Source organism: Rutidosis leptorrhynchoides, chromosome 2 (assembly GCF_046630445.1).
Source record: "Rutidosis leptorrhynchoides isolate AG116_Rl617_1_P2 chromosome 2, CSIRO_AGI_Rlap_v1, whole genome shotgun sequence".
Taxonomy (NCBI): domain Eukaryota; kingdom Viridiplantae; phylum Streptophyta; class Magnoliopsida; order Asterales; family Asteraceae; genus Rutidosis; species Rutidosis leptorrhynchoides.
Window position 1 is genome coordinate 683,591,854 of NC_092334.1, and position 11,283 is coordinate 683,603,136.

The window sequence follows — 11,283 nt, forward strand, 5'->3', positions numbered from 1 at the left end:
CTCAGGAACACTACCCGAATGGATGTGTTCCCGGGTACCGTCGATCAGGTTCGGGCGGACATGGATGTGTTCTCGGGTACCGTCGATCAGGTTCGGGTTTCCGCCCGAATGTGTGTGATACGTGCAAATGATGAGGGTCATTGAAATAAATGATTTAACTGATAGCTAAAAAAATTGTCTTTGGAAAAAAAATTGTATTATTACGTTGGAACAAAATGTTAAGCTTGATTATAAGAATTAGTTGCTAGTTAATGGACTAATTATGTCTAATGCTTATAATTCAGGGACTGTAACTTAACTTACCATATTAAATTTCTTAGATGGAAATATCCACCTGAAGTCGACTTCCTTTTTCTTCGTCATCATCCTTCAATCTTTCATTGTTCTTGATTTTTCGAAGGTAAATTATCACTACATTCATCATATCATCATATCCATCATTATTTCATTTCCTTTAACATCAATTTTCAGCTTTAAAAAACTACCATTATTTCACATACGTCATAAAAATCCATCAATATTGGTTTGCACCCCAACTGTTTGATGAAATGCCTCTACGAACTTTCACTTGTTTTTACTCCTTACATTGAAACATTGGCTACAATCATCTTCATTAGAAAGTTGATTTTAGTTTAACTTTTTAAAATTTGAATTGAATGATCTCGTTATCTTATTAATAACTTCACATTGTAATGTAAGCAGCTATGGTAACTCAAAGTGGTCTTGGGAGCCTGCTGAAAATTCTACCTCCAGTAGACTTCTGTTGCGTATACGGCTCAAGTCTCCATCCTAATAATAATGACAAGGTTATGGTTCCATTTATTACCAAAGTTACGTTTGCTTTGTAATCATAGTGACTCATTAATTATGTTGTTTTTGTATTATAGTCATCAATGGAAGATTATATTCTTGGTGTATCAAATCCTCAACAATGGCATTACGAAGTATGTTATTACTCATTGCGCGATCTTTATTTTAGTTACTCACATAATCGTTCAGTATCTAACGCTTTATCCTGTTATTATATGTATATTATTTTGAACTTTGGTGAAGAATCTAAAAATGAACCGGGATCACTACGCCTCATGGATGGCGTCTCTTGGTGGAGCAAAACTGGTTCGTTTTCTAACTCACATTAAATTTGGATTTTATTTGTTATATCAATTGATTTGGTTGCTTTATTTTTAGATTACTAAAGTTTCAGATCAAATTGGCGTTGGTGTACACTTCAACCCATTTATATCTTGGAACAACAAGGTAGTTTGAGGTTTTGTGTTTTTTATATTGTGTTCTTGTTGTAGCTTTAACATTGTTGAATACGTGGCAGATGTACAAGTATGGGGTTGTTAGTATGAATGATTTATCTCATGATATGCTGAATTGGGATCGATTTTACCTTGGTGGTCGTTTACAAAAACCTGTATGTCCTATTTTTTACCATATAACTATGACTAACTAGTTAAGTGTCTGAAAATGTATCGATCTTTATTTTCCCCATTTCAGGTGCGTATAATTGTAGACAATATGGACATAGAAAAGGTCAACTTAGTCAACTTAAGGGCTGCCTCCTCTGCTGCACTTCTACTTTTGCCCTCAAAATTCACAGAGGTTTTTATTCAGTTTTCATTTTCTTATTATTAAGTTTGTCTAGATAGTACATCAAGTTATATTATATTCTTCTTTATGCAGAGAGAACTTTATGCAAAAATATGCAGCTTATCATATATGGGTGATTTGCGCATGCTGTTTGCAGAGGATAAAAATAAAGTAAGGTTTATGCAGAGTATAATTTGGCATGCAACCCACCTTAAACTGTTTCAGGCTACGTTCTTGATATCCTTCCATCCTCATTTTTACCAATAATTTGCATACTTATTTATTTGTTTCTTTTGGATATCTACATCAGGTGAAAAAGATAGTTGACGGTCAATTTGAATTGTTTAGAAATATGTATAAGCCGTTAGTCGATGAGTATGCAAGTGATCAACTCTTGAGCCTCTCGTCTTGTGGTGATCATCAAATGAACATATCCCAGGTAAATTGATTAGATGGATACCATCTCTAAACTATTATAGTATTATCATTTTACTTATGCATATAGTAGCATTATCTCGTTGCTCATTATCTATTACTCCGCATGATAACTGTCTTAACATTTACCAGGACTAGTCTAAATTCCTTCTTTGATTAGCTGCTTAGTTTCTTACACATGAAGTATAACTAATTAACTTATATCTATTAAACCCTGTTTAACCAATTTGTCTGGGTGTGCATGCTTCGCTTTAATAAAATTCTTGTTCCTATGAAAATCCCAATGTTTCGCATGAATTATACATCACAGAAGCTGTTTGATAATTTTTTCAGATATCTAAAATACATCTTAATTAAGGTTTTAGGTCACCAAACCCAACCCAACCCGCCTTCTATAAAATTTGAAACTTTTGGAGAAGAATTTATTGGGTAATCCACAACAACATGACTTGTTTTGACCGTACCAAACATACCCGTTAAACTATTCTTAACCCTGACGGTGATGTCAGAGTCAAGTGATGTACTTCTAGTGATGTGGCAAGGTCAAGAGATGAAGTTAAATAAAGGGGAGTGTCAAATTTTGTTGGTTTATTTTGGCTAGTAGAAGATATGTTTATCCCACATTGGTGGGAGGAAGATGTGAGGGGTGAGTGACTTGGTTATATAAGAGGGGCTAAGTCTTCATTCCAAATTGCACCAATCAATACACTTTAAGTATTTGATTATTTCTTTCTTTCTTACCCTTGTTTGAGAGTTGTATTAGTTAAATATTTTGGAGAGTGTAGTTGGCTTAAGAGAGTCGTCTATATCATTGTAACAATTTGTGATATAGTGTATTTCTCTCTTTGGGGGCCGGTGGTTTTTCTCCTGTTTTGGAGTTTCCACGTTAAATCTTGTGTGGTGTATTGTTCTCATTTCTTTACTATTATTGTTGGGCTGGGTGGTGGGAATTAGTGAGGCCGTAATTTCCCAACAACTGGTATCAGAGCGTCAGGTTTGACGGGGGTCTCGGTTATAGGAGTCGGAGTATGCTCTGTGGTTGCCACGTGAGTGGATCGTCCACATCAGAAACGAGTTCTATTGATCGTATAGGGTATCTGGTTAGACAATATTTTTTCTGATTCGTAGTAATAGTTGAATTTGTTAGTGGCCTAGTTGTGGATTTCCGATTTAAAGGGTCCTGGCTACCTGCTACATCTTTTGGCTATTCGAAACGTGAGCAAAATCAGAGAAAGTTGTTATCTATAGGATACGGATACGATGTCGAAGTTCAGTCCAATGAGGTTTGATGTAGAGAAATTTGATGGGATGATCAATTTTGGCTTATGGCAGGTTCAAGTCAAGGATGTGTTGATTCAGTCCGGTTTACACAAGGCTTTGAAGGGTAAACCCACCCTTGTTCCTGGCAGTGATTCTAGCAGTAAGTTCGATGAAGAAGAATGGGATGATATGGATTTGAGGGCAGCAAGTGCGATTCGTTTGTGTCTTGCAAAGAACGTGCTTGCAAATGTGCACGGGTTATCAACGGCAAAGGAGCTTTGGGTTAAACTAGAGCAGTTGTACCAGGGCAAGGGCATCTCAAATCGGTTGTGTCTTAAAGAACAATTTCATACTCTGCGTATGGATGGGGGTTCAAAGATTTCAGATCATCTAAGTATTCTTAACGGTATTGTTTCAGAACTGGAGGCTATTGGAGTTAAAACGGATGATGAAGATAAAGCTTTGAGGTTGATATTATCTTTATCATCGTCTTATGAACACATGAAACCTATTTTGATGTATGGGAAGAAAACTCTGAAGTTTGAAGATGTTACTAGCAAGCTCCTATCCGAGGAGAAAAGACTGGAAGGTAACGGGGTCTCGTCATCAGGAGATACGATAGTGTTGTGTTCGGATAGGCAGAAGAGAAACTCTAGAAAGAATCTGACATGCTGGAAGTGCGGGAAGACTGGACATGTAAGGGTTAATTGTCCAGGTGGAGCTAATCCGGCAAATGGCTCCAAAGACGCTAACATTGTCTCCGTTGTTACGGAGAGTGACGAATTCCTCTGAAGTCACGTCATCCTCATGGTGTGTCCGTGCCACCGTGGAAAGGGATGTTCGTTAGCGGTTCCACAATTACACATGGGCATTGGTTTGGCATTTATGCAGGTTGTGTGGTGGAAACTGATGTTGTAGCTGATGGGACTTTCGGAAAAGCCAAACAGGGAAGTTGCACCATAAAGTTTCAGCTGGTTGTTCAACAACATGTGCCGAGGTGAAATGCTTGGAATGTGATATTCTAAGTGCTATACTCTTAATGGTGGAGTATGATAATTCTTGTTAAGAGTTATGATTGTCTGTGATGACAATGATTGTCGGTTTAGACAATGTTCGATGAAGATGCAAGTTTTGTCTCTTGGGAGATAATGTCAACGGCATAAAGATGAGGATATTGAAGTTGTCGTCGAGGAAGCGTCTACATCGGTTATCCTAGCAATGTGGAAGCATGGTTATCTTCTTCTATCCAAAAGGTGGAGATTTGTTGGTTTATTTTGGCTAGTAGAAGATATGTTTATCCCACATTGGTGGGAGGAAGATGTGAGGGGTGAGTGACTTGGTTATATAAGAGGGGCTAAGTCTTCATTCCAAATTGCACCAATCAATACACTTTAAGTATTTGATTATTTCTTTCTTTCTTACCCTTGTTTGAGAGTTGTATTAGTTAAATATTTTGGAGAGTGTAGTTGGCTTAAGAGAGTCGTCTATATCATTGTAACAATTTGTGATATAGTGTATTTCTCTCTTTGGGGGCCGGTGGTTTTTCTCCTGTTTTGGAGTTTCCACGTTAAATCTTGTGTTGTGTATTGTTCTTATTTCTTTACTATTATTGTTGGGCTGGGTGGTGGGAATTAGTGAGGCCGTAATTTCCCAACAAATTTGAGGGTTAAATATTATGGTAAGTGATGTGGTAAAATATTATTGGTAGTTGGATATAAAATATATTAATTAATAATATATAAATATATGTGGCGAAATCTGATTGGCTGAAACAAATTTGACACACCTTTACTCTTCCGTCACATTTTCGACTGACGCCCGGGGCGTCAAATTTTGACGCCGCATTAGGGGCGTCAAGGGCGTCAAATATGTTGCCAAGTGGGATGACGGAAGAAAATTGACGCCGCGTTAGAATTAGCCTTAACCCATTCACCCATGACCCACCTGCCACTTCATGCCCGCAAGAATTAAACTTTTTCTTTAATCTTATCAATGCCAGGATTGTAGCTTATCTGCAACGTCATCTATTGTTTCGTTTCTTCCTGCATCTATAAGAAGTCATATGGGGATCGATGTACCGGAACTGAAAACTGGTAAGCAGTCTGATATGACCTTCCCTTAAACATCGTAATCCAATGTGCAAATCTGCTATAAAAACAGTAATATTATAACCTACTCATCTTTTTCTTTGCAGGTCAAATTAGTAAAATCACAATTGGATCACGAGAAGAAGTTGCTGCATGCATGCAAAAGGTTTTGAGACGTAGAGTTATGGTTTCAAGTGCAAGACAAGCAGTTGCTGGTTTCATAACCGTTGGAGCTGTTCATGGAATTAGATATCTGGGTAAAAAGATGAAAAAGGCTTGGTCATCTTCGATGTAGTAAACTGTATTTATTAACTTTTCTTAACGTTATGCAGATAGACTACTGATAACAAATGAGACCCATTCACTTAAAAAAGCTCAAATTAGAATAGTTGATAACCTAATTTGTTGAATGGTTTTTTTTGAAGTTGGATTATTGATCTTAACTAAGATTGTTACAGGAATTTTACTTCCAATGTTTAATTTTTTTTATATTTCTTGGCATTATATTGTTTGCTCCTAATTAAAGGTGGGAATATAGTTGGGTAGGTGGGGTGTTCCATAAATAAAGAAGGTTCAAAAATGGGTATTTATACATGTGATGAGCAATCACTGTTTATAAACTATATTGTTTGAATATTTGATTTACTATTTTGAGTGAAATGATTTAGGATGTTGCACTAAAAGTAATCTTGTGTATAATTTGACCCATTTAACCCGTTTACTTTTTAGTATTTTTTTATTTTGCATGTTCGATCTGTAAGAGAGAAAACACTAACCAAATTTACCCGTTCACAATTAAATGGGTCAAAATATTCACCTCGAGTAATAATTAGTTCTACCAACACAAAAGCTTTAGTTATCACCCTGCATAGAAGAACAGGTTTTATGAGACATACACGAGCACAATTTGTTCATGACGAAATATGTGAATTTTCTGGACAGTTCATAAGGGGGGAAGGTTGGATGAGTTTGGAATTTTCGAAATTGGTAAAATTGGGTCTCAATGGTCTGGATGGGTTGACCCGAAATATGGGATGTACATTCTTGAAAGAACTATTATATAGGTAATATGTTATTGTTTTATAGAAACGCATTCATACACTAATAGTTTATAATTAAAAATAAAAAGGATTATCATGATATATATATATATATATATATATATATATATATATATATATATATATATATATATATATATATATATATATATATATATATATATATATATAAATATAGAGGATCCAGTGAGAACTTTTTTAGTGTGAAAACTCTAAGAACTCCAACAACACTCCATATACACTGAAATTCGAGAAAAAGGTTCACGGGCGAGCAAAAAAAAGAAATTCGAACAAAAATCAAAAACACGGACGAACAAAAAAATTCATAGTCGAGCAAAAAAAAAAAAAAAATTTGTTCGAATATCAAGATGTAGAACACATTTTTGTTCGAATATCAGCATTTTTGTTCGACTACCCATGTGTTCTACATTTTTTTGTTCGACTATCAAAAATGTAGAACACAAAATTGTTCTCCCACCTTTTTTTGTTCGAATATCACTTTTTTTGTTCGCCATTGTCCAATTTTTTGCTCGAATTGCTTTTTTTTTGTTCGCCTGTGTCCCATTTTTGCTCGAATTTCCTTTTTTTGCTCGAATTTCCTTTTTTTGCTCGAATTTCTTTTTTTTTTGCTCGAATTTCAGTGTATTTTTGAGTTCTCAGGGTTCTAACACAAAAAAAGTTTTCATTTGATCCCTATATATATATATATATATATATATATATATATATATATATATATATATATATATATATATATATGTGGGCAGGTTCAAACGAGAACCACTAAAAAGGTGAGAACTGCGAGAACTATTTAATTCAATAGTTTTTATGTGTTTAAATGCAACAAATTACATGCAAATGTTAATTAATGCACATATCATTAACAAAATATGTTCATTAGCTCAAATTACATGTTGAATTGTTAATTATATGAAACTGTTCACATGTTCGGAAAAAAATATGCACATGTGAACGAGAAACTATATATTTAATTATATAGATAAAATATAAGTGTTTTTCAACTATTTTATGTTCATTCATACTCTACATCAAGGTTTATGTGTGATTCAATCTAATTACATGTGAAAATCTTTATAAATCAAAAGTTCTCGCGGTTCTCGCCTTTTTTATGGTTCTCGTTTGAACTTTTAGCTATATATATATATATATATATATATATATATATATATATATATATATATATATATATATATATATATATATATATATATATATAGTGGACCAATCCATGGATAAGCACTAAATGTGGCACAAACTGGATAAGTAAAATTTCAAATTTTTTTTTTTTAAAAAAATGATCCTTTAATATGCAAATAGAAGAAAACGAAAAAATTTTAAAAAGTTTTTTAACAAAATCGTTCGAAAATCGATGATGAATGGTAAACATCGATGATGAATGGTAAAAATTGATGATGAATGGTAAAATTAACCATTCATCTGGTTAATTATCATTCATTTTTGTTCGCGATGAATGATAAAATTAATCAATGCTAAAAAAAAGCAGATGAATGGTTAATTTAACCATTCATCTGTTTATGATGAATGATAAAAAAACAGATGAATGGTTAATTTAACCATTCATCTGGTTTTTTTTAGCAATGATTAATTTTATCATTCATCGTAAACAAGATGAATGATAAATTAACTCGATGAATGGTTAATTTTACCATTCATCATCGATTTTTGAAAGATTTTGAACTTTTTTTTTATGAAAAAAATTGATTAGAGGTGCATTTTAATGCAGATTTATGAATGTAAAAAAAAATTAAAAAAAAAAAATTTTATTTTGCTTATCCCGTTTGTACTCCTTTTAAGCTTATCCATGGATCGTGCCCATATATATATATATATATATATATATATATATATATATATATATATATATATATATACACATACATACATACATACTGATCTGACCATTTTGACCCATTTGATATATAGAAGGATAAGTTCCTGCTTGTTACGGAGTATATAATCAGTGATTGATCATCACTATCATGCACGGAGTATTATTTTATTGCAAAGAGTAAAAAACGGAAAAAGAAAATTAAAGAAATACTTTTATCCAATAGCTCAATCCATAACTCATGACCCATTGATTTAACTGTGATGCCCCGTACAAAATCAATGTGTACGGATCATCAACAACAAGTCCATTACACGGTATAATACTACATGTTATTTCAAAACAAGCTTTGCATTCATAAAAATGTAACATTTTTACCAACGTCAAATGTTTTACAAAGGATAACGTGCTTCTACGAATAGAAAACATTAGTACGTGACACAAATGTCATTACAAAGCCATTGTTCAAATGTAGCATAAGTTGTGAATGCAAAGTAAAAGTTCCATGATTGAGACATCTCTAAACAATGCAGCGGAAGTCTAACACAGCGAGTCTGTAACAGCAAGTCTATAACATCATGACTATAACAGCAAGTCCAACAGCAACGTCTAAGCACCTGAGAAATACATGCTTAAAAATGTCAACACGCATGTTGGTGAGCTATAGTTTGTTTGTAAACAATAATGTAATGTAGGCTACGAGATTTCAGTGCTTCAACCATCATTTCAAATCAGTATTTCAAATCAGTATGATAAAGTATATGCTTATCCATGGGCACTTGGTAACTAACTTAACGTAAATATCACCCCCTAAAAGTACACTTGGCGAATGCATAAGTTTACGAAGTATTAAACACCCGTTAAATGCTAGCGCGACTAGCACGAGTAGGGATGTCAAACCCTATGGATCCATATCTAAGATTCGCGTTCACCGGTTCAAAAACCAATGACTAAACGTTACCGAGCTAAGGGGAAAGTTTATGCCGTTATATAACTCACACATATAAAAAGTTTAAGTACTCGTGCTATGACAACCAGGAAATTTCCGACTAAATTTAAACCTAACTTCGAATAGTTCCGACGACTCAGGGACAATTATTTGTAAATAATTACGCGTATTATTATTATTATTATTATTATTATTATTATTATTATTATTATTATTATTATTATTATTATTATTATTATTATTATTATTATTATTATTATTAATATCCTTTTTAAACTATATCAATGATTAATATCATTATTATCAGTATTGTTAATATATTTATCAATACTACAATCTATTATTATTATAATCATTATTATTATAACAACAATAGAAATTATTATCATTAATATTATAGTTATCATTAATTATTATTATTTGCAATTATCATTATCAATATTGTCATTATTATTAATATTATTATTATTATCAAAATTATTATTAGTTATCATTTTTAATATTATTATTAGTATTAATGATATTAAAAGCATTATTATTCTTATTGTTAAAATTTTTATTATTGATATAATTTTATCTTGATTATTATTTTTATCAAATAATATTATCAATATTATTATTATTATTAATATTATTATCATTATTAATTCTATTATTAATAAAAGTATTATTATTATTATTAATATATCTATTAATTATTAATTAAAAATAAAAATAAAATAGATGCAGACAAATACAAAATTTGGTTTGTTATCAAAACTGCTTTTTAATTTTTAATCTAATCGTAATCTGCTTTTTTATTTTTAATCCGATCATAATCTGCTTTTTATTTAAAAACTGAGCGTGATATCTTCTTTTAAATTTTTTTTGCCATCTTGATTTTTTTTCTTTTTCTGCTTTATATCTGCTACTTATATTTATATTTTTTTATTCCTCCTGTTATTGACTCTAGAAGATGATTGTCGACAACTTCAAATTATATAATGAATTGATTAGCTTGTGAATTTATTCGACTCTCTATCACCAATTACCAATTTATTTGAACGAATCCATACAGAAATTTATTTTTTTTTCTTTTCGATACCTCTGTTATATCACTTTTAATCAAAACCTCAAATTTGTATTAAATTTCAAAATCCTTAATTGCAGTTTTGTTAGGAAACTTGTACTAAAACTATCTGCAAAATCTTGGGTTCCAATTTCATCTAACGAATCAGAATTTTCGAGTCAAAGTTTTATTTCGAAAAGTCAAAAGAACGGTTCTTCGCTAAATTAGTTTTTTTTTATGTTTCCTATCAAATTTATGATTGAGAAAGATTATAGGAGGGATTTGAAACATATTTTGTGTTATAAACTTTGTTTAAAACTGTTTGAAAATCAAAATCAGTGTTTGAGTTCTTATTTTTTTTCGATCAAACAGCTACTGCTGTTCTTGATTTGTTCTATAATTTTTTTTGTTCGCGTCTGTTAATTTAATATCACAATACGGATGTTAATCCGTTTCTTTGTAATTCCTAAACCCAAAACGAAAATTTATTTGTTATTATAAGTTTTGTTCTCGGTCGATTGTTTATGTGAAGAAGAAGAGGAAATAAAGACAGATACATATAAGATATAAATTAAATCGTGGTAATTAAAAACAGAAAAGCAGCAGATGGTCTGATGGTTAAGGTTGTGTCGGGTTAGCGAGAGGTCGCGAGTTCGAGTCCCGTCTTGGGCATTTTTTTAGAAAAGGCTTTTAAAGGTAGTTCTCATTTATTATTAATATTCTTATTATTATTAGTATTATTATTATTATTAGTATTATTATTATTATTATTATTATTATTATTATTATTATTATTATTATTATTATTATTATTATTTATTATTATTATTATTATTATTATTATTATTATTATTATTATTGCTATTATTACTAGTGTTATTATTATTTAAAGTTATTATTGTTATTATTATATTTATTATTATTATTATTAAAAATAAGTATTACTATTATTATTAATATTAACATGATCATTAAAA

The 11,283-nt window shown here is 31.4% G+C and overlaps 1 protein-coding gene across 2 annotated transcripts; it reads left to right on the top strand.

The window, feature by feature from the left end:
- Positions 1–256: 256 nt before the first annotated feature.
- Positions 257–5,867, top strand: LOC139894002 (uncharacterized). 2 transcript variants are annotated; one of them, XM_071877206.1, is made up of 11 exons: positions 257–400; positions 703–806; positions 888–944; positions 1,054–1,116; positions 1,189–1,257; positions 1,328–1,420; positions 1,504–1,608; positions 1,690–1,767; positions 1,907–2,035; positions 5,291–5,384; positions 5,486–5,867. In XM_071877206.1, exons 2-11 carry the CDS (start codon positions 705–707, stop codon positions 5,671–5,673), a joined length of 978 nt encoding a protein of 325 aa, XP_071733307.1. In that variant the 5' UTR covers positions 257–400; positions 703–704; the 3' UTR covers positions 5,674–5,867. The 2 variants fall into 2 exon arrangements, with proteins under 2 accessions (XP_071733307.1, XP_071733308.1); XM_071877207.1 differs by lacking the exon at positions 257–400 and having other exon boundaries at positions 651–806.
- Positions 5,868–11,283: the final 5,416 nt, after the last annotated feature.

Bases quoted from the DNA above. Each gene is read 5' to 3' on its own strand.
- LOC139894002 (XM_071877206.1), top strand. From the start codon at position 705: ATGGTAACTCAAAGTGGTCTTGGGAGCCTGCTGAAAATTCTACCTCCA. The intron at 1,258-1,327 runs GTAGTTTGAGGT...AATACGTGGCAG, and splicing joins TTATATCTTGGAACAACAAG to ATGTACAAGTATGGGGTTGT. The intron at 1,768-1,906 runs GTAAGGTTTATG...TATCTACATCAG, and splicing joins TTGCAGAGGATAAAAATAAA to GTGAAAAAGATAGTTGACGG.